This window comes from Oenanthe melanoleuca, chromosome Z (assembly GCF_029582105.1).
Source record: "Oenanthe melanoleuca isolate GR-GAL-2019-014 chromosome Z, OMel1.0, whole genome shotgun sequence".
In the NCBI taxonomy this organism is placed as follows: Eukaryota; Metazoa; Chordata; class Aves; order Passeriformes; family Muscicapidae; genus Oenanthe; species Oenanthe melanoleuca.
The window spans coordinates 13,143,621-13,167,030 of NC_079362.1; the positions used below are offsets into that span (position 1 = coordinate 13,143,621).

A 23,410-nucleotide genomic window follows, 5' to 3' on the forward strand; every position below is an offset into this window, starting at 1 on the left:
GAAAAAAAGGTTTACACTTACCATTGTCACAAGCCAATATACATTTTCCTCAGATGCATGCTGTTATGGACTGTCTGTGAACAGTTTGCTTTTCTAAGCTCATGAAGGATGGGTTGGCTGTCTTGCTAAACCTCAACAGGATAACAAGTTCAATTTTTTCTTTCTTTAGCTTTACCCCCTTCTGTACCGTCAAACCCAGTCAGCAATGATATGCAGTGCATACATATCTTTCAAATCACTGAAGCAACAAAGAACAACTAGTTATTTAACTCTTTACAGCTAAAGCAGGTAATAAAAACAACTAAATTACCCAGCGGCTACAAAATGTCAGCTTTGTCTGAAAAGTCTTAATCAATCAGATTACCTAATTAAAATTAAAGATAAAAGAGGGAGCAATGTTCACAGTCTTGTTCCACTTCTTTTTTCTATTTCTGTCTGCTAAGCTCAGAATCTGATTAGTATATCTAATTCCATGAAGCATCATGACTGGTCTACCTTTAATCAGCCTGTTGACATCCACCCGTTCTTGTCTCACATGTTGCAGACTTCAATGTATTCATTTACTGACTTGCAATGTTCCCATAGAAAACATAATATTCAAATTATAGAATCAACGCTGGAATCATGACACTGCACATGTTAACATATACCCAGAATGAAAAACGAGTTAAAAGAAGTATGTTTATTGAGACAAATGCAAAGTTGGTAAAAATACGATAACCAGTACTATACTTTCATGAAATGCCATTACATTGCATGAGATTACAGTTTTGTTAGAAGTATCCATTTTGGTGTGTGTTCAAAAACCTAATTACCTTTTTCTGCTTTATTAAGCTACTATTTCTAATATCTATGAATTATAAAAAATAGATAAAATAGGTAATATTTTCAAATTACATACTGAATAGAAGGCAGTTCTCTTTAGTACACAGGCAGACTGGGATAAAAGGTATCTCCAGAATTTTCTGCCTTGTACATCTGATGTCATGAGTACTCTTTTTGGTCTGATAGCCTTGTACAAGCAAGGGAGAAAAGAGAGAGATCATTTTTCACAGCGCAAAAAAGACCAGTTTTGTAAGTAACACTATTCTCTTAAGGTGTGGTATTAACTCTGTGGCAAGAAACAGCCTGCTTCCAAAGCTGCTGCTATCTTTTGGGTAAGTCAAACAATTGAGATCTTCTGCGTCTGTTGCCCACACAATACTCCAGTCAGAACCACTACACTCTGTTCAATTGCTTCTAAATTTAATATGGCACTTTCTTAAACTGCTGTAGTTGCCAGATAACCACAGCATTTTCCTCTTCAATTTGACATTTCCTTTGTAAACTGCAAACAGTAACTGTCCTTCAGAAAATATATAGGAATCTTCAAACTAAAATTCAAACCTTGACCTACAAACAGGGCAAATAAAGCAATAAAAAGCTACCAAAAAAATCTTTCCTTAAATAAAAATCTTTCCTTAAAGAGATTAAATTTATCTAAGTAGTTTTCTTAAGCAAGAGAGATTTCTCTTCTTCCCTGCAAACAGATCTTCCATTGATGAGGAAAAAAGGAAATTATAGCTTCAAAAGCTTTTTCAAAAGCCTGGCTTAGATTTTGAAAATGTATAAAGACTCAAAATCATTGACACACTGATGTTATTAGACTTGAAAGATCCATAAAATATTACTCTCAAAATCAGAGATTATTTAAGCACTGTTCCCTTTGTCACAAGATTTTTTTTCTGTTTTTCTTGATGTAGGAAAGTAAACTTTTTCAATTTACTTACTAGCATTGTAATTGCAGATATATACTGTTATACAGATTCTAAAAAAAAAAAATTATGCAGATTAGGGATACTGTGTTTGGAGTTTCACTGTTAGAACTACATCTCTATAGCAACTCACCATAATTTTCTACACAAAAAACTAGTATTCCAATTGGTCTTAGTCATGTACATTTAATTACCTCAAAGTGATAAACTAGTTACTTGTAAGCTACCTATATTTGCTCTGTGATTTATCTTCCCTCTTCCATCTGCTCCTCATTCCTTTGTTGCTCATCTCTCTAAATGTAATCACCACAGTATGAGCTGAAACTTCCTTTCACTGCTTAGCTTCCACCACTTTTTGCATACTTTCCAATATTCTCCTTTACTCCATGAGCAACATGTAACTGATTTATGCCACTGTTACCATGAAGTCCTGCTGTATGTATGGCCTATGACAGCTTTCCACAACTTGCCTTCTCTGTAAAAGCAATTTTTAAGGGAAGCAGTGTATTGTTTCCTTCTCCTTGCCAGACAACCCAAGAGATAACCTGATTGTCTTTATTCGTAGGTATGGCTGAAATAGGAGAGAGAATGAAGCAACATAACATTTCAAATACTGCAAGTCTGTCAGGAATGCTTAAAGTACTGCTTAGGAAAGGCCTTACCAAAAAACAATGAAAACTGATGAGCATAGTGTAACATAGATAGGGGGAAAAAAGAATAATCAGGATTTGTACAACAGTTTTACTGATTGCTGAGAATTTTGGAAAAAATGTAACACCATTCACTGTTAAAACAATTTAAATTACTCCAAATAAACAAATCATATAACAGTAAGTTTACATTTGCCATTATAATTGACATTTCCTCAGGTTGTTTACATTTCTTTTGATATCACTGCAATGACTGCAGAATATAAGACTATGAACTATTACATAATGAAATTAATAATAAAACAGTATACTTTTATTTTTAAAATATCAACATTATCTTAAATAACTTGATAAATTAAGGAACAAATCTGAACTGTAGCATTAAAACCACATAAATAAATACTTTAATTAACATATTGCTATCCCAGTCTTATAGCTGCAGTTAATATACTTCTTTCAACTGATTCTTAATAGCAGTAACAATCTTAGCATCTCTATTTCCATAAAGAACTATGTGCATATTTTGAGATATGCCTTGTTCTTCCTTCTCCATTACTCTGTAACTTCATTTCTAATTATCAGAGAATGAAATTACTCATAGCCTAGCATCAGTAACTACATTATTATCTTATAAAAACACTACTATTTAGGCTTTCGGGGATGGTTCTCCAACATTCTTTTCAAAAACAAAGTATTGTGCTATACCTTTAAATTCAGGCTGACATACAATTGGGTAAGTGCAGACCTAGTCAGAACGGATGAGTAAATGCTCTGCTTGGAGTATTAATATAAGTTAGGTTATTAATGTAAAAGATACGAAGTACCACATATTCACTATTTACATATGCCATTAACCTTAAAACAACTATAGCTGGTAAAGCTTTCAGCACTGAATGTAGATTCTGTGACAAGTCAAATTCAAAGAATGGAGAGAGGCAAAAATGAGAAAGAAATAATTAAGGCCAAGTATGAGGACGTAAGCAGAGAATTCAAACAGCAGACAAGGACAGACAGCCCTCTATAATGCTGTGACTCCTTCCAGTGGGAGAAGACCAAATGAAACATAAAAAGTGTAAGAGCAAAAGGCATAATAATTTCATTCTACAACAAAAAGCACAGCCTGTACTGAACAAGGCAACAATTCTACTTATTTGTTGCTCCCCTGCTTGCTTGGGATGATTATTGGGTTTTGTCCAAATCTAATTCAGGATGGAAAACACCTACAAAAATTCGCATAGGTGAGCTCCCGAACCAATGTAAAGGCTCAGAAAATCACCTCGTTGCATATTCACAAGACAAACAGTTCTAATTTATTCCTAACTAATCATTCAATAGAAGAAGTAACTTAAAGAAATCAAATATTTGAATTAAAGATTAGCATTCATTCCAATCCAATGTTTTATCAACTGGTGTGCAATTGCTCGATTTGGTGGTACAAAGAAAGAACGCTGGTTTCCTTTAATGAGAACTTCCACAACCTGCAATAAAAACAGATTTTTTATCTTTAGAAGACAGCATTATAAACTATATAGAATCTAATATTGTATTATGCAGAAATTGTCTTCCTACAATGATCTACCAGTCTACCATTGCTATACCTATTAAAGAGTTACTAAGAAATTCTCCAAGGTAGATGCACATTGTGTGAATTATGACATTTTTGAGCTTAATGTGCCCCAAAGGATACCTTTTTCCTAACAGAATTGTGGAGACCGCTAGTATATTATTTAAGGTTTTTGTGAAGCCTTTTTATGGCACCATCAGACAGTGCTCTACACTGTGACAAAAAATTATTCTTTTAATTTTTTCATGTAGTGCCAAAAGAGATGTGTTTTTTTGGTCTTCTGAAGCAGTTGCAAGTAACATGTGAATACACTTTTAGCAAATTTTTGAAGTATATTTATTTCCAGCTTTATGCCACTCTGCATATAACTAGTTGTATTTGAAACTGATATTAATTTAAAATAATGCTTCCAGTGTTAACAGAAACACACTGAGATTGCAGGTGACTAACTTTGTCTTCAAGGTGACTTACAGTCAAAACACTTGGAACTGCCAGGCCGATGTCCAGTGTTATTAAAAGCTTAGCTCCTAATTTTCCTATGGGAAAACCTATGAAAACTGATGTGCAAGCAATCTTTCCTTCTACTCAAGAGCTGAAATACTTCTGTGAAAGTCTTTTCTGCCACTCTATTATTTGACTGTATTTTAACTACTAATGGAAGCTAAGTGCAAGATTTCTTATTAATCCACAGTAAGCTGCATTTAATTAAAATAGTACTGCATGAAAAAATATCTTCAACCTAATGAATTCCCAGAGTCCTTACTTTAACTTCCATTCTCACAGCAAATCTGGTAGCATGCTTGTTAGGAGACACTGTGATGAATAATGCTATTAAAATACTACTTCTGCATGAAAAGCATAGGCTTGCTAAGGAAATGGGTTAAAATAATTTGGCTATCTCACAGAAGGGAAAGGTGAAGAGCAAACTGGCAAAAATGTCATAGAATGTGCTTGCAAGTAACTCAGATATTACTGTGAATATCTTTCTCTGGTTGCGTCTAACCTACAATCACAAAATAATGAAACTGTAGTATGATAAAATGAAGAGTACACATGCTCATTTGACTTGCTGAAAAAGTGTCTGTTTTATGCCAGAACCAAAACAGTCTAATCAATAGACTCTAATCAAGAGACTAATCAATAAAAGAAGAAAATGAAATTGAACTTTACCTGTTCTCTCGTGAACCAGCGGGCATCCTCTATTTCATTCTTGTCAACTTTAATTTCTGTGGACACTGCATAAGCTAAGCAGCCAATCATTAGGGAGGAGGGCATTGGCCATGGCTGACAAGAGACGTACTGAACATAGGAAACTTTGACTCCAGCCTCCTCCTCTACTTCTCTTCGAACTGCATCTTCTATGGTTTCGCCTAATCAAAAAGGGCAAAGAGCAATCAGCTGCAACAATCACATGCTGTTTTTTGAACTGACTCAAAAGATTTTAAACTGCCCAAGGCAATTATCTCTAAAGATCTAGCTCACAGGGCAAAGACCTCATCTAATAAGTCTAATAAGGTAAAACAGCCAACAAAAAAAATGGAACTTTGAAAATAAGGTGTAGTAATTTCTCCATAACAATATTTATTTCCTGAATTGATAATTCATCATACAGACAAACCATTATCAGTAGATCTAAAATGTCAAAAATTGGATAGAAAATGCATAATTCCTATAATTATTCTTGAAACATTGACCTATTCATTTGTATCTAGCACTGTGCTAATTTCTGGATTTTCAGTGTGATTGTAACACCATGTAACTACAACCGAAAAATCAGTATTTAGAATTACAATAGCAGGAAAACAGAGATTTAGAATACTTGCTCACATTTCTGCATGGTATTATTCCGTTTGCCTGACTCATTCTTTATTGCCTTAACACATGCAAACAATACTGTAAATTGAAACTTCAATGGAAAGGTTTGCATCCATATCCACAGAAAACTGTGGATGGATGTATGTATGTGGAATGCTGATGGTTACCAGCCTAAAGCTGCACACATGTAATGTGCTATAACCACTGATTACAGAGTAATTAAAGGACACAGTCCACCCATCATAAATAAATACCTAGACTTACTTCAAATGATAACTGAATACATTTGTTCATACTATCACTATATAAAATCTGCACACATTTACTGAAAATATTTATTCACTAAAATTTCACTAGTGATAAAGATCTATTCCCAATATAAGAATGTTTTACAGGTTGGTCTGCAGGAACTTACAATTGCAACTAATTTTAACTATTATTGCTTGACATAGCTATTGAAATATCTATTTTTCTTTCTTTCAGAATTACTTAATTTCTACTTATTTTCCATAGAATCAATCTGTCTGTAAACACATAAGCATATGCTTAACTTCATGCTAACTTTAACACTTTAACACTTACTTTTCCAACACTAAAATCCTTTGCTAAGTATCACCAACCAAGGTGATGTGTTTTAAAATTATTTTTTAAAGTGAAGTAGCAATTTAAGATTATGTGATATGAAAACAATTTAATATTTTTATTTTCTCAAGTTGGTTTTTGGTTTTTTTAATAAATCAGCAGCTGCAAAGTACAGAATAAGCATATTTATTGTAACTCATCTATCAGGAAGCAAAAAACTTTGAGATAACATGAATTATATTTCTCTGTAAAGGTGTAATACTCTTATTGAGAAAATACATTTGATAAAGGAAAATAAAATTACCAGGTTCTACAAATCCAGCAAGGCAGGTAAACATTCCTGGGGGAAACCTCTTTTGCCTACCTAAAAGGCAATGATTCCCATCTGGATGGATAACTTGCATTATCACAACAGGATCTACAAAGGACATGAAACGAATATATTTCAACATTTGAGGGATGTAAATGCAGTAGAAATGTCCAGTCTGTTCCATACCAATGCATATAAAGACAAAAATGATACTGAAATCATAATTGTGTGCACGCTCAGAGTAAGCTGTTATTTTGTTTCCCTTTGTGTTTTCTCTCAATGCAAGATACCTCTTTATTTGGTTGTCCAACGTACGTGCTTAGTAGAAACAGTTTACTAACCAAGGCTTGAAATGCAGGAGAGAAATTACCTGTAACTAAAGCACACAATCTGCTTAGAGCACCAGCAGTACTAACCTAGCTATGCATCCAGCATGTATCAACAGTTTCTGCAGCAAACTCATTTATTATTACCTTCTCTTCACTACAGAGGTCTGAAGAATATCTTTCTGACTAAACAAATAACTAGACACTTTGCTGACAATGCAAATGCTGACTAAATACTGACTACTTTCCACCTTTGACTTTGTTTACTCTTTGCTATCAGTTTCTCATATGATGTAACACTTTGATAAATTTTCTCACTTCTGATCATTGTATGTGTCTTTTTCTTTCTAACTTAGTATTTTCTCCTATTGGTGTAAGCAACCCTATCAACTCATGATCTCTTCCCCTTTTTATCGTCATCTAGTGTTAAGTAAAAAAATAAAATGTGACACCTTATATACTGCTGATATCTCTTTTATACTGTTCAAATTCCTAATTGATATTGCTTGTTGAAACAAGGTTTGCATTGTCACAGCAATTCTGTATCACAAACTAGGGTAAGAAAAAGAAGCCTGAACTACTTAATCCTTAAACAGATGAGATACATATAACCTGTGGAGAAATAAGTATGAAAGACCTAGGACAGAAGTAAGCAGCTGAAATAACTAGAAATAAATTCATTTGCATGTGTATAACATAAGCAAGCCACTTCTGAGCAAATATTCTCACCAACTCTTGGATATGACGTGTTGTGAACTCCTTGGAGACTGGGACAATCTTCTTTTAAGCAAGTTTTCTTGTAACCCCCTTCTTCAATCTTGGTTGCACTCCCACATGTTGGGCAGAATCGGTAGCGGTTGTGCCATGCTAGAACAGATCTCGCCTGGGCTATTACTCCTTTAAAACAATACATTGAAAATGCCCAAAATCAAATACTAATTCATGTTAAAGTTTTAACAGCATAGAAAAATCAAGTAGTGAAGTTTAACACAAAAAATCAGAGTGTGGTTTGAATTATAATCATGGCTACAAGAGAAGTCGAGCAGTATGAGTTATGCAGACCTTTTACCTTGCAGCACAGAAAATACAATAGAACATGGTATTAAAGAGCTACAGAGCAATTTACACATAGTCAGAAACAAATTTATCCAGATCAATGTATTCTGTTTCTCTTTGTGTAGGCAAACTGCCCAAACTACATGTATCAAGTCTTTTCCAGATTACCATTTTAGGGCTACAGATATTGACATAATAATGTATGGTTCCATTAAACATAACGTTCAAGTCAAGCTTTCCCCTTATCCTTATGTAAAAACAAAACTGCTACAACAGCAGTCAATAACAACATTGGTTGTTAATGTCCTTACTAAAACTAATTTAATTTGGCATCCTGACTTTTCTACACTTCCTCATCAGATGAGTATCCAACACACTGTTATAAAAGACTTAGGTTCTCATCTCTTGTAATTAATAATTTCATTACTGAAAACTCAGTAAAGACAGATTTTTCCCTTTGCCTTATGTTTATAATATTTATGCAAGAACATTTAATGTTTAAAACCCATGATAATCAACAGGTTTTACAGTCTAATGCTGTCACTGCAGAAATAAGTCCTTTGCAAACGCAGATATTCTTACATACAAAATTCTTTATAAAACCACTACCAGGCTTTTAAAATAAAAATATTTCTAAAGCCACTGAAAACACATGATTTCTTGGCAGTGGTTTCTTTTTTCTTTGAATTATACCTCAGGGAATACCAAAGTGTATCTTTCTGATTATACATTTTGTACTTCCTGCATTTTATGCATCTTACCAGCTTCTTTTTCAGGTAACTGCAGTAGTGCAGGCATCGGTGGGTGAAGAAAGTAACAACCCTCATGCTTCTGTTTAAATTTTTCAGCAGAAGCCGAATCTATGCTAAGAGCAAACCAAGCAACTAATCCATCTTCTTCATCTTCTTGCAGAACTCTTCCATGGCAAGCAGCCATCAGGTTCACATTAAACTGAAGTTCCACTCCAAGAAAAATCAAGGTACATTCTTCAGTTTGGTTCATGCACTGTTCCACATCCTTGTGGTATAGCCTGCAAAGCTTTACTTCTGGTTGCTGTGAGCTCTCTCTTCCCCTACCCAAAGTAACTAAGGGACTTAGATTTGAGAAGAGGATGTATACTGTGTCTGGATGGCTTTGTTTTTTACTTAGCCACTTGGAATCTGTTCTTTTATCACTCCTTCTATCCAGAAGCGTCGTGCCAAAATAATTTTCATATTCTTTTAGATCATTTGACAAAAAACTAGGTTTCTTATCACCTTCCACATTAGCCAACAAATTAGCTATGTGTTTGTACCCCCAAAATTTAGCAATGTCCAGAGCTGTCTGGCTTGATTTATTAATGATGGATCTATCACACCTAAAGAAACAGAAAAGAGCTGAGGTTACAAGAGCAAATAAGTTCAGCAAGGGTTCTAGTGCTGTATTATTCTTACATATAGCATATACATCTGACATTATTAAGGTACAAGAACTTCTAGACACACTGGCTATACTGGGATAATCTTTAGGCAAAATGTTTAACATCATGGTGACGAAATATAATTATACTTTTCTTTTGCCTAGGATGTATTTTTCATTTTTGTTGATCCTTTCCAGATTATCATTCACCAAAATTCGTGAAGTAGTACAAAGGCAATAAATTAATTAAAATTCCACACACTGTGTCGTTAAAAAAAGGCTCAAAAACATAGCTTTGGAAGTCAGGCTCTAAGTCTGTCCCACATAACCAGTAATCAAAATAGTAAAAAAAAAAAAAAAAAAAAAAAAAAGGCAACCTAACAAGCATTACTTTCTAGAAGCTACCAAAAGCAGCAACAAAACATTTAAAATAAAATATTTTATTGAGGTCAATTGGCTTGTTCAGATTGGAGAAAAGGAGAGATCCCACTGGGGTCTCCAACATCCTCATAAGGGAAGGCAGAGGTGCAGGTACTGATCTTTTTACTCTGGTGACCAGTGACAGGACATAAAGCCAGAGCTCAAGGAGTGTTTAGACAATGGTCTCAGGCACATGGGCACACGGTGGGACTCTTAGGATGTTCTGCGCAGCTGCAGGAGTTGATTCTTGTGGGACCCTTCTAACTCAGGATATTTGATGATTTACCATAAAATTAGAATCAAGAATACAGCCTCTGTTAACTGATGGAAGCTGGTTCCTGTAGGGATCTTTTAGTTACCCAGATGTCTGTGAAGTGAAACAGATAAGGGAGTGTTGCCTCATCATACACATTTAAATACTAAAACCAAAAAGAAACCCAAATCCTAAATAGGCTGAGGTTGATTGCGAGGTCAAAATAACCTCAATCAGTAAGTAAAACAGAAATGTCACTGTCAAGTACAAATTATGCAATAAATACGAGACTCATTAGAATGCCAGTAATATTAGCTGTTGCTGATACACAGGTAACTGTACCACAGACAAGACCATTTTGAGATTTTATATTAAACTCAGTAGTTTTTGAGGGAATTTGAGAACAGTCTAGAAAACTATTCAAAAAATACAAGTTTTTGCTGCTAAAGCAACTCCTCTCGTGACCAGTAAAAGGACTCAAGGCAATGGCATGAAGCTCTCCCAGGGGAGGTTTAGGTAGGCTATCAGGAAAATGTTCTTTATCCAGAGGGTAGCTGGACACTGGAGCAGGCTCCCCAGGGCAGTGGTCACAGCACCAAGTCTGACATAGTTCAAGAAGTGTTTGCACAGTGCTCTCAGGCACATGGTGTGATCCTTGAAGACAGTGCTGTGCAGGACTCTGAGTCGGACTTAATCCTTGTGTGTCCCTTTCAGCTTAGGACATTCTATGATTTGACAATTCAGTGATAAAAAACCAACTGGCTACATTTCTAGAACTATTCGCTATAGTATTACAAAATATTATCTTCACAGACAATCATGTTTATACAATGAATGTAATTGTCAAAAAAATTACTCTAAGCATTAACTAAAAGGAGACCAATGAGGCCACAGCATCATCTTATGAAATATATTTAATTGCCTGAGAGAGCAACCATGAAAAGCACATTTAAAAGCGATTTTCACTTTTTTTTTTTTTAATGAAATGCATAACTTAAAGAACTGTTATCCTGTTTACCAACTGAAAAATTCCCCATCATGTCAACAGATTCCTCAATACATAAAATCTGGCACTGAGATTCTCCTTTATGTACTGGAATGTACTGATAGCAGAGGCTACAGGTCTTAGGTATGACTGAAAAAAAAAAAAAAAATCAAAAACAGGTGGGATAACTGCAGGCTGTGGAATGCTATGCCTGAAGTTATTCATTAACTACAGAATGAACTAAACTCGCTTTTCTCTGTAAGTAGGAGTTCAGAAAGGAGCAGCTTGGGCTTGATTAATGTTAAACTCAGTTAAACACATTTGATTTTAACTTAGTTTGAAAAAACTTTCCATTTGAAATAACTTTGAAAAAGGTGAGTCTGTCATGTCCTACTGAAGAGTCGGCAAATATTGTACACTAATAAAGATTAAAAATAAAGTTTCGAGAAAAAATATAAGTGGAAAAATCAAATACACCCAATTTATATTCAACATAGTAGTTGGAATTAAGGCGCAAACTTTGTTCTATTCTGTTGGCCTCTATGAAAAGTGACAACATAACCTTGAATATCAAAGGAGTAACTTTAGAGAGGCTTATAACTTTAACAGTTTGTTAGCAAATATGAAAAGCATGATTCAACAGCAGAACCGAGTTATAAACTGACACAGAATACATTTTACTGAGTTTTCAGGAAAATTCAGCCACTATCTGTCTGGTAAATTTACTTCTGAGACAAAAATGATAGGGGCAAAAATTGCGGGTTAAAAATAGAGCTCTTGAATGAGGTCTACAAAACAGCTTACCCTTCTTGAAGAAGAACCTGCACAACCTCGAGGTGTCCATTTCTAGCGCCGTACATGAGGGCCGTCCAGCCATTCCCTGCGGCCGCATTGACTAGTGACGGGGAGCGCCTGAGCAGTGCCTTCAGACCGGCTGTGTCTCCCGCAGCAGCCAAGCCATGCAGCTGAGAAACCATGTCCTGGTGCAGGCTCTTTTCAAAGCCAGTCATGGTGCCAACTAAGTTAAAAAAAAAAAAAAGAAAATAAAAATGCCTGGGGGCATCCCCGCCACTACTTACACGACCTAAGTAAAAGACCAAACTTTAATGCTGTACAGAAAATCAGTATTATTACCGAAAATACAGACACAACAAATGCTTGTGATTGGTGTGATATTGTTATCCCAAACCAAATCTTCGTCCCACCCATCTCCAAACATAGTGAAGATTTACTTTAACAATTAAAACCAGCTTTAAAGAGGCTTAAGGATCAGAAGATTTCACTACGAATGCGAGAGTGAAAAAAATCACGTCATGGTTTCTAAACCAAACGCACACAGACCCTGACACACAGACACACAGATATAGGCACACAGACTGCTGCCGGGACTGCTGCGCAACACAGCGACAGCTTCTATTCTCTCAGGGCCCGCTCCACTCCTTTCCGCGACCCGGCCTTCACAACGGGACCCGATTACCGTGTACGGCTCACACAGCAGCCAGGCCCCGTGCGCGCTCCCGCGGCCCCCGCTGCACCCGGTAGCGCCGCGGGGAAGCCCCGCCCCGGAGCGAGCCTGAGAGAGAAGGAGCGGGACCGAAGGGCCCGACAGGCGCCGGGCGTATCCGAGCGGCGCCGAACGCCATTGCCCTGCCCCGGCCTACAGGCGGGAGCCGGACTTGGGATACTGCTTCTAGGAAAGAATCACTCGTCGCTCCCTAAGGGCTGCTGCCCGCGAGGCCGGGTCGATGCTTAGAATTAAAGGGCAAGCAGCTATTTTGTCCGCCGGGCAGGATTCTCGGTGGTTGTAGGGAAGCGATCAGATTGATTTTTAGCATTGCTTCACGGCGCTAGCAGAAGGCAAGGGACCGTGGCAACAGAATGCGGAAGTAGTTGTGAGGAAGGTGCAGCAACTGATGTGGCAGAAGAGAAGAGTTAGCGGGGAAATCGAAGTGATTAGCCAGAAGTGTGTGCTGGCTAATGTCAGTAGAATTCCGCAAACGCCAGAGGTTTATGTCCAGAAAGAAGAGTCCTTCAAACTTTTTTCGAATAAGGAGGGAGACTCCACCGGGGCACACGCTCTCGGGATTTTCTCTCTCGCGATTTCGGAGGGCGCAGCCTCATCCCAAGCTCCCGCCCGCACGTCGACTTCTTCCTTTTCCCATTGCTAAGTACTAGGAAGGTACAGCCTTCTCAAACCACCTACTACATATCCCCTCTCTAACCTACTGTCATTTTACCCCAAAGCTCAGAAGTTCAGGCTTGTGCAGACCTTTGTCTCCGTCAGGAACCAAGCTGTCTGGGCTCTGCAACAAACCTGCTGCCCAAAGTTAGTAAGGACATTAACACCAGTTTCAAAGATAATAACACCCATCCCTTCACCCACCAAATTTTTTTGTAGAAAACATTAACATTCCTCTCACTAAGAAAAACATTTGAAAATTGAGGCTATACTAGTCCTATGCAAACGAACATGGAACTTTCCTAATGCCTTTGCACGTGGAGAATGCATTAAAAAAAAAAAAAAAAAGAGAGAAAAAAAAAAAAAAAAAGGCGTAGCTTTTGAGAGGTCAAAATAAAAGTGTTGTACTCTACAGGGTAATCCTGCAAAACAGATTGCAGTTATTCCAATCGCCTAAAGTTAGAATGCAAAGGTTAAATTAAATCCACTTCTTCCTTCAGTATTACATTACTGGTTTTCCCACTTGGATTTGTATTAAACGTGAATAACTAACTCATACAAATCTTTGTTTCAATGTTTTATTTGTGATATTCACTACTGTATTCAAATAATAAAATGATTGGTCGTCAGCTTCTTTTTAAATGTGATTCTCAGAAGCTCCATCAAGTTCTGTTTTAGCAATAGAGCTTTAGCTTGAGATACCTACATATATAAAAAATGTGTATATAGAGAGATATATGTATATATCTACATAACCTGTTACTCAAGGGCAGTGTCATTTTTGATTCAAGAGTATTGCAGAAGTTTAGTAATGGATAAATGGGAATAAATAATACAACGAAGCAGGTTTTATATCTTGGTCATGGTTGGATACACTCTCCAAGTCCTGATATCATATCAGAAGTTCCCAAGGTCTGTGATTTTAGGTACTTCTGTGGACTTTGTGCCATCTCCCAGTGCATCCTTCCAAAAGCAACTTAGTACCTCTTGTTTAAAATACTAGTAATTATTAAAAATTGAATGGGACCTTAAAATTGTAACATACCGACCTTAAAATTGTAATGTACCAACCTGTGAGTTTGAAAATATTTTGTTTCTACTAACAGATGCAGTTACTTTGCTGGATAGAAGGTTACAAATTCTTGCAAATATGTAGATCTCTACTTAATAATCACTGAGCTGAATTTTCTAAGAGCAATTTAATGTTTATTTAGAAGGGAAGTATGTAATGTTGACTTGCTTTAAAAGCTGTTTTTATCTTTGGTGTAGTCCAGAGCTAAGTAAAACTCATGAGAAGGTCAAAGTGGTGCTAGATTTAGTTGTGCCATGATTCTTGAATTTTGTAGAAAATAAAGACTGTACTGGCCAGTATTCATTTGACCTGACTGAGTCTGTTAGCTCTTCAGTAGTGGAGAGATAAAGGTGTGTTTGCAAGGTTTCAGGAGTCTGAGATTGTCAGTGTGAGAATGGAAATGAATGCAACATCACTGGTTTGCTCTGGTCCTGAAAGAGATGGGTCCATGTTGATAGTGACTAATGATAATCTTTTCAAAATGCTTTCTGATTGCTGTGGACAGCAGTCAGGGAGTAATATCTGAATGCTGTGATTCAGTCGGTGCTGTAGCCTTTAGGAAAAAATTGCATGTGCTGTAAAGAATGTACGTACGTGCCATTGGGAGCACTGCAGTGATTGGGCAAAATAGGTGGCTTCAAGCAGTAAGATGGTTGTACAGCTGTTGGTCTGAGTTACCTTCTAAATCTCTTTATTTGAGTCCATAAACTGGTCTGAAAAAGACCCCAGTAAAGCTCATTTAGGTTAATAGAATTATTAAAAATTATCTCATTGTTTTTATATTTATATTATCCAGATTATTTAGAGCAAGAATCTGAATTTTACCCATTTTAGTGTTGGGTCTAGGTTACACACAAGAATTATCTATTTTTAATGCTTTTCAGTGAAACAGCAACAGTATAACAGAAGGTTTGTTAATTCTTCATTTGGGCTTGCACTTCATTCTTAACCTCTCAATTTCACCCATATTTCATGAAGGCTCTGTTTTTCAGAGTTGATGTGCTGGGTGAAGTTTAGAAGAAGCTCTGACTGTTCATTGGAAGTGAAAAAAGACACTGGATGTGTGAATGTGTTGTTTTTAGCGTATTTTAGTTTATGTACATTGTGATTAGCACATTATAATGGACTATGCTTTTCTCAATTCTTAGTTTCAAAATAAAATTTTGATTTGTCTTAAGGAGTCAGTTGTCATGAAGGAAGCAGAAATCAGTATTATCTGGCACTTCAGCATTCGGTAATAGTATCCTTTGGTGTTGTAAACAATGACTTTTGAACAATACACATAGTGTCTTCCCTAAGCATCTCCCTGATTAGTTTCCAAATAGTTCTCCCCTGGAAACAACTGGGCAAATGCTAAAGGGCCTGATTCAAAGCATCCATTGGTCTAAATACAAGTTTCTTGGTATTGAAGAGATTAAATCCTTTTGGTGGGAGTTTTTACTGTCTTGTAGGAAAGAGCTGTAATAAAGCTGTATGACAGTATTTGTTATGAAAAAATCCACTTACATGTATCAGTTAATTTCAGTTAAAGACCCCAAAATGCTGTTTTTAATACTAACTATGGACCCCAGCAGTCTACAGAATAGGGAGGATAGGAATTCTTTCAACTCAAAATGCCTTCAGTCAGCTGAACAGGACGTTTGGCTGTAGAGTGTACTGCAAGACATGCTGTGTCTGACAGAACAGAGGCATGTCACAATACCAATCTGCCCAGAACATGTTCCTGAAAAACTAACTGTCATATGATAGCTATTAAACAAATATTCCCCAAGTAACTGATGTGAGAGGGCAAGGTGATGAGTGCTCAAATTTAATAAATATGCCTGAGTTAAATTCGTGAGGCCAGTATGAACAATATGGAGAGCAGGAAGGCATAAGCACAAACACAGTAAGTGAATTTTCAGAAAGGACCTGTCTTGGTGTGCTAGGGAAGAGCAGGGCCTTCCCTTGAAATAGCGCTAATAAACCCCTTCCTTCTGAATTAGTATAATTTTGAAATTAAAGGGCTTTCAGGCAAAGGTATGGGGGTAGGAAGAATAATTCTTTACTAGTATCTAACAAGACAAAACAACAACAACTATGAAATTAACAACAAACAGAGCAGTAACCCAGTTCCAGTTCTTCCTGGCCGCAGGCACCCTTCCCTGTGCTGCAGTTCCCAGTGCTGGGCAGGGGCAGATCCTGCACAGGTGCAAGAGTGCTGGGGGTGATGGCGATGGAGTCCCAGGTGGGAAAGGGATGGAGGAGAGACTTTTGCTCACAGTGTCAGTCCTGGTGCTCCAACAGGATGCTTGGAGATAGCAGGCTGAAGTGAGAAGTGAGAAGGCGGCAGTGTGGGGGGTCTGACAGCAGAAAAGGTGGCTCCCAGCGTTGGGAGGCAGGGGTGGTGGGGCGTAGCAATGGCAGTTGTCCTCCTCTGACTCCACGAGCAGACTGGGTGAGCCAGTGCCTCCCCCTCTCCTTTTCTTCTTCTGATCTCACGGTTTTCTCCCCCTTTTTTCCTGCCTCCCTGCTGTCTTTAGCCATCCGTGCTAGGGCCTAGCCATCAGGTTTCTTAGCATGACAACAGAGAAAATTCCACAGAGAGGAATGGGAAAAAAACCCAGCCGCCCAACATGACCACAGCTATGAAAGGTCCCAGCTACTTCCTCTGTGAGACTGAATGCCTGACCACTGCCTCACTTTCCCCTCCTGCACATTGCCAAACTTGCCTAGTCTTGACTGGGGAAAGATGAAGGCACTAAAAATGTAACTGTTCAATGACGTAGCCCAAAGTGCAATCCAATTGGGGAGTGTTTATGGTGTAGTAATCTGCTGGAGTCTCCAGAGCCTGAAAAACTGGGAAGGCTACAGGAGAAGTAGTGTGTCTAGAGTGGGGATGAGGCAAGATTATGATAGTATGGTTAAGATTATTATATGTGCTTTGTGACTGATGAAGATTTTCTAGTTATTTTCCAAATTATTCTTCGGGGTTTTTTTTTCAGTTTTTCCCCATTCTAATTTGGTTCCATTTGTTAAGCATTTGTGTTTAACTGATTGCTTATAAATTTGGAAGCAAGGCTCCCTAGTTCTGGAAGTTAATTTAGTTTCTCAGATTTCTCAGGTGATGGCTGAATTGGTATTTGAATTGTTTAATAAGGGTTGATTAATAAAAGTGGTTTTAATAATCTCTCAGTGTCTGGCTTGTAAGTACTTCCTCATGATCAGTGAAGTCATTTGCAACAAATTTGAGTTGAAATACTTGTTATTCTTCCTGTTCTGTAGACTCTCTGAGGCCCAGAGTAAACATTAAAAATACCTAATAGCATTGTTTTTCAAACTGAAATTATATGATGCCTGCAAATTATATTTTGTTTTAATCATAGTTATCTTCATGAAGCTTGTTTCAAGTTCAAAAGATGCCTTCCCTTAGAAAAAATGTATTTTAAAACCAGGAAACTAATTCTGCTTGTTTTGGGATAAAAAAAAAAAGGACTTTCAATAGCGGAACCAATATAGGGATATAGATTTAGATCTTCAAAGCAGGTTTCATAAAACCGTGTTTTCTCTGGGTTAATTATTTGTTTTGATCACATTAACCTTCAGTCTCCTGTGACGTGTGATCCTGCTCCAGCCACCAGGGTTGACCTTGGTCACTTATGCCAGTGCCATCCAGCATAGGTTTTGGAAACAAGCACTATTCCAGCCTGTGATGGGAGAGACCCTTTCTTGCTTTGTATCTTTTGCTAGGATCCCCCTCCCCGCTCCAGTCTCTGCTGCCACAGGCCAGGGACACCTACATTTCCATGTTTGCTCCAGTGGCTTTCCATTGACATTCCATTCATACATAGGCATGTGCAGGTCTCCCCAGGTACCTAGCACTGAGTTCTTGCAGCATGCACATGCATAGACAGTGGAAGCAATTATGTAGAGAGGAAGATAAGAGAATTTTTAATAAGAAGATGCAAGAAGATGAAACAGACTGTGGCCATCAGGTGCAGGACTAAGCAAGGTGAATGTACCGAGTGGCACTACTTTACAGACAACTGGACTCCTTTTTATCCTTTTTGTCTATCTTTGTTCCCCCTTGCTCTCCCTTCCCATGCTTGTCCCTCCACAGCTTTGTTGATTCCCTCACTCCACATGGTTCAGGGCTCCTGGATTTGCAGAACAAACAGAGGACCCCTGGGTTTGCAGAATGACCAGGGGACTCTTGGGTTTGCAGACTGACCAGCTGAAAACTCCAAGTGAGTTTTCAACAAAGTGGTGGCGATAGCTGCATGATAGCTTAGCAGCTAGATTAGTTTACTGGCAAAGTTAGTTTACTGTCATTGTTGACAAGTTTGCTTAGTCAGGTGTGTGTCAATATATTTTGGTTCCTGGCTTACAACTGTTCCTTTGGTTTGCCAACCGAGCAATTCCCAATCAAATATAAATAAACATTCCTGTTGCCTCATATGTCTCCTCATCAATTCATGTGGCTGACTAGACCTGATTGTCATCACCACCTTCCTTATCATTTGGTGGTCAGGTTTGTGTCCCTCTATGTTCCTCTGTATGGCTTCATCCTTTTCTCATTTGCTACACTGAAAAAGGTCCTTGACCAGATATCCTAAAAAATACTGCCATTCATTTCCATATACCCTTAATGTATCCATGGTTGAACATCATCTTGTATCTGCCAGCTTAAGCAATTTGGCTATCTCCTGGTTCTGCTTATGTCTGCAGTCTTGATTCCTGTGACAGAATTCCAGCTTGTTACACTGCCTTCTCTTTCTCACTATTCATCATCTTACACACAATTTCCATAATTTTGTCCCACCCAATCACAATTATGTCTTCAATATAGTTACTCCAATTGCTACATCCAGGCTGCTGACATTCTGTTGTCATTTCCTATTCTTCTACTTTTCTCAAGATAGTTTGACATACTTTCAGGCTGTTGTTTACTCAGTTTTTAAAGTCCAAGATATCTATGACTTTTTCAGCAATCATTAAAAATATATCTCGTGGTGTTAAAGATTGCAAGGGTTCTTCCTTAGACCTGCTTTCAGTAATTTGCAGAGTACTTTGGAGGTACATTCACACTTACTAACAGTCAATGATCTTTTCTAGAAAGGGTTTCAAAAAAAGAGTGTTTTTTTTCAAAATCGTTGATTTCTAGCATCTGCAGAATTCTGGAGCAAGGAACTCGACAGCTTAATTGCAAGATGTTTGGCAAAAACCATGCTTTTTTCCTGGTATTGTTTGCTTTGAACCTGCCATCAAGTATGCTCTTTTGATTATTACTGTGTTGGACTAAAGTAAGCAGTCATTTCTCTATTTCATGTCACTCATAGTACAACTCTTTCATATTATCCTCTGTCTTTTCTCCAAAAGAACCTAATTATTGCTATCACTGTCTGACTGTTGTCCTGGTTCGAAGGCAGAAGCTTCTCTTTGAAATTGAGAATGTAAACCCCCTTCCTCCAAATTATTATTGTAATTTTGAAATTAAGGGTCTCTCAGGCAAAGATATGGGAATTAGGAATAACAGTTCTTTACTAGGAATATTAAAATAGAAATGCAGTAGTACAAAGAACAATCCCACCCCTGACAGAGTCAGAATACAACCTGACACCCTGTCAGTCAGGGTGTTGGTAGCAGTCCCATTAAATCGTGGCTACAGTCCTCCTGCAGTGGCAGATGTGGTTCAGCTGAAGCAGTTGTCCTGTAGAAGGGTTTCCTCTGAAAGTCCAGGGATGATGTAGAAAAGGTCCGGTTTCCCTCTGGAATCCAGTGGAAAGATGATATCTTGCTGTCCAAAAATCTCAGTTTTTATCTAGGTAGGAAAGACTTGGCTCCTCCCCCTGACTGGACCATCTCCCAATGGGATGATGTAATTTTATAGTCATACAGTGGGACTTAATGGCTCATTAGCAGATGATACCTTCCTGGAGGAAGGATGGGTTATGGGAAAGATGAAGATGATTGCCCACCTTGTCTTAAAGATGGCCCCTTAGCAGATAGTATTTGCCACGGAAATAAGGAATCACTACCCCATGAGGCTTCAACAGATGGTGAAGCACCAACAGATTTCTGGCCACATCAACCCAACACAGCTGCTTATTGTACTCTTTTCTTAACACATGTGATTTATATTCCCATACTGTCCTAACATTGCAAATGTCCTTGTTCTGTCAGCCCAGTCCCTTTGCTATCTATGTACACTTCCTTGTCAGTATAGGGGCAGCCATATAGCTAAGGGATTCTTTATAGTGGGAAGAAGAAATAATTCCCATAAAAGTATGTGTGAGTTGATTTTGTCTGAATGCCCACCAAACTCACTCTGTCACTCTCCTTATCAGCTGGACAGTGGAGACGATGTGCAATGAAAGGCTTCAGGGGGTGAGATAAAGACAGGTACAGATCACTTGCTGGTTACTGTCATGGGTAAAACAGACTTGGGGAAATTAATTTAATTTCAGAGAATTCACAGAATTACTAGGTTAGAAGACACCTTCAATATTTCAAGTCCAACCCATGCCCTAACACCTCAACTAAACCAGGGCACCATGTGCCATATCCACTCTTTTTTTAAACGCATCCAGGGATGGTGACTTCACCACCTCCCTGGGCAGAGCAATCCAGCACTTTATCATTCTTTCCATGAAAATATTTTTCCTGATATCCAACCTGTATCTCCCCTGGTACAGCTTGAGACTGTGTCCTCTTGTTCTGTTAGTTGTTTCCTGGTGAAAGAGATCAACCCCCACCTGACTACAACCGTCTTTCAGGAAGTTGTAGGGAGGGATAAGGTCACCTCTGAGTCTCCTTTCATCCAGGCTGAATAACCCCAGCTCCCTCAGTTGTTCCTCACAGGGTTTGTATTCCAAGCCCCTTACTAGCCTCTTTGCTCTCCTCTGGATGCAATCAAGCATCTCAACATCTTCCCTGAACTGAGTGGCCCAGAACTAGACACAGCATTCAAAGTCCGGCCTCACCAGTGCTGAGAACAGGGGAAGAATGACCTCCCTGCTCCTGCTGGCCACACTATTCCTGATACAGGCCAGGATGCCCTTGGCCTTTGTGGCCACCAGGGCACACTCCTGGCTCATATTTAGTTGGCTGTCGACCAGTACCTCCATGTCCCTTTCTGCCCATGCACTGTTCAGCCACACCATCCCCAACCTATAACGCTGCAGGGGGTTATTCTGGCCAAAATGCAGGACTCAACACTTGGACTTGTTAAACTTCATCTCATTGGACTCTGCCCATCCACCTGACCGTTCCAGGTTACTCTGCAGAGCTCTCCTACCTTCCAGTAGATCAACACACACTCCCAGCTTGTAATGAAAGACTCAATGCCCTCATCCATGTCATCAATAAAAGTACTGAACAGAACAGGCCCCAGCACAGATCCCTGGGGGACACCACTGGTGACTGGCTGCCAGCTGGATGCAGCACCATTCACCACCACTCTCTGGGCTCGGCCATCCAGCCAGTTCTTAACTCAGCAAAGAGTGTTCCTGTCCAAGCCATGGGCGGCCAGCTTTTCCAGAAGTACACTGTGGGAGACAGTGTGAAAGACCTTGCTGAAGTCCAGTACACAACATCCACAGCCCTTCCCGCATTCACCAGGTGGATCAGCTGTTTGTAAAAGGAGATGAGGTTGGTCAAACATGACCTACCCCTCCTAAACCCATGCTGGCTGGGTCTGATACCCTGGCCATCCTATAAGTGCTGTGTGATGGCACTCAGTATAAACTGTTCCATAACCTTATCAGGTACTGAGGTCAGGCTAGTTACCAGGATCCTCTTTCCCACCCTTTTTATGAATGGTTGTCACATTGGCCAGTTTCCAGTCATCTGGAACCTTGCCAATGACCCAGGACTGTTTGTAAATGATGGAGAGCAGCTTCGCAAGCTCCTCTGCCAGTTCCCTCATCAGCCTGGGATGGATGCCATCTGGTCCCATAGATTTATGGACATCTGAGTTGCTCAGTAGTTCTCTGACTGCCTCCTCCTGGATAACAGGGGGACCATACTACTCGCTGACACCATCTCCCATCCCAGGACAGTTGTCCTGAGGACAAGCTGTCTTCCCATTAAAGACTGAGCAAAGAAGACGTTAAGTATCTCTGCCTTCTCTTCATCTGCAGTTACTAATTTCCCTCCCTCATCCAATAAAGAACAAAGGCTGGATTTACCCTTCCTTTTACCATAAATATATTTGTAAAAACATTTCTTATTATCTTTTACAGAAGTCGCAATTTTTAGTTCAAACAGAGCTTTGACCTCCCTAATTTTTTTCCTACATGCTCTAGCAACTCCCTTAAATACTTCTTGAGAGACCTGACCCTCCTTTCAAAGATGGTACATCCTTTTTTCCTTCCTAAGTTCCTCCAAAACCTCCTTGCCTATCCAGGCTGTATGTTTGTCTCATCAACTCGCCTTTCGGCACACAGGGATAAGTTTGTTCCTGTACCCTCAAGATCTCTGTTTTGAAGCATGCCCACCTTTCCTGAACTGCTTTGTTTTTAAGGGCTGCTTCCAAAGGAAGTCTCTGAATAAGTCTCCTAAATAGTCCAAAATATGCCCTCCAGAAGTCCAATGTACAAGTCTTATTGATGTTCCTCCTGATTTCACCAAATATTGAGAATTCTATAATATCATAATCACTATGGCCCAAGCAACCTCCAACCACCATATCTCCCACCAGCCCATCTCTATTTGCAAACAACAGATCTAACATAGTCTCTCCCCTGGTGGGCTCACCCACCAGCTGCGTCAAAAAGTAGTCCTCAATACACTCTAAAAATTTCCTGGACTGCCTTATCTCTGCTGTATTACACTCCCAGCAGATGTTCAGCAGGTTAAAATCACCTACAAGAACAAGGGCTGGTGATCTGGAAACATTCTCCAGCTGTTTGTAGAATAAGTTGTCCACCTCTTCTTCCTGGTTGGGTGGATGACAACAGACTCCCAGTAGGATGTCAGCCTTGTTAGCCTTCCCCTTAATTCTTACCCACAGGCATTCAACTCCATCATCATTAGTTTCAGCATCCATGGCATCAAAAGCCTCCCT

The 23,410-nt window shown here is 38.8% G+C and overlaps 1 protein-coding gene across 3 annotated transcripts; it reads right to left on the reverse strand.

The window, feature by feature from the left end:
* Nucleotides 1-667: 667 nt before the first annotated feature.
* Nucleotides 668-13,452, reverse strand: NUDT12 (nudix hydrolase 12). 3 transcript variants are annotated; one of them, XM_056513594.1, is made up of 7 exons: nucleotides 12,591-13,452; nucleotides 11,918-12,131; nucleotides 8,819-9,414; nucleotides 7,731-7,898; nucleotides 6,670-6,783; nucleotides 5,139-5,338; nucleotides 668-3,882 (listed from the first exon to the last, which is right to left on the reverse strand). In XM_056513594.1, exons 2-7 carry the CDS (start codon nucleotides 12,121-12,123, stop codon nucleotides 3,772-3,774), a joined length of 1,395 nt encoding a protein of 464 aa, XP_056369569.1. In that variant the 5' UTR covers nucleotides 12,124-12,131; nucleotides 12,591-13,452; the 3' UTR covers nucleotides 668-3,771. The 3 variants fall into 3 exon arrangements, with proteins under 3 accessions (XP_056369569.1, XP_056369571.1, XP_056369570.1); XM_056513596.1 differs by having other exon boundaries at nucleotides 12,473-12,619; XM_056513595.1 differs by having other exon boundaries at nucleotides 12,455-12,617.
* Nucleotides 13,453-23,410: the final 9,958 nt, after the last annotated feature.

What these genes read in the sequence shown, in the direction of transcription:
- NUDT12 (XM_056513594.1), bottom strand. Translation starts at nt 12,123, where the DNA reads ATGACTGGCTTTGAAAAGAGCCTGCACCAGGACATGGTTTCTCAGCTG. An exon ending in TGCTGGATTTGTAGAACCTG is followed by an intron (nt 5,339 to 6,669) that starts GTAATTTTATTT and finishes CTTTTTGATTAG; the next exon opens with GCGAAACCATAGAAGATGCA. An exon ending in GCTGGTTCACGAGAGAACAG is followed by an intron (nt 3,883 to 5,138) that starts GTAAAGTTCAAT and finishes TTTTTATTGCAG; the next exon opens with GTTGTGGAAGTTCTCATTAA.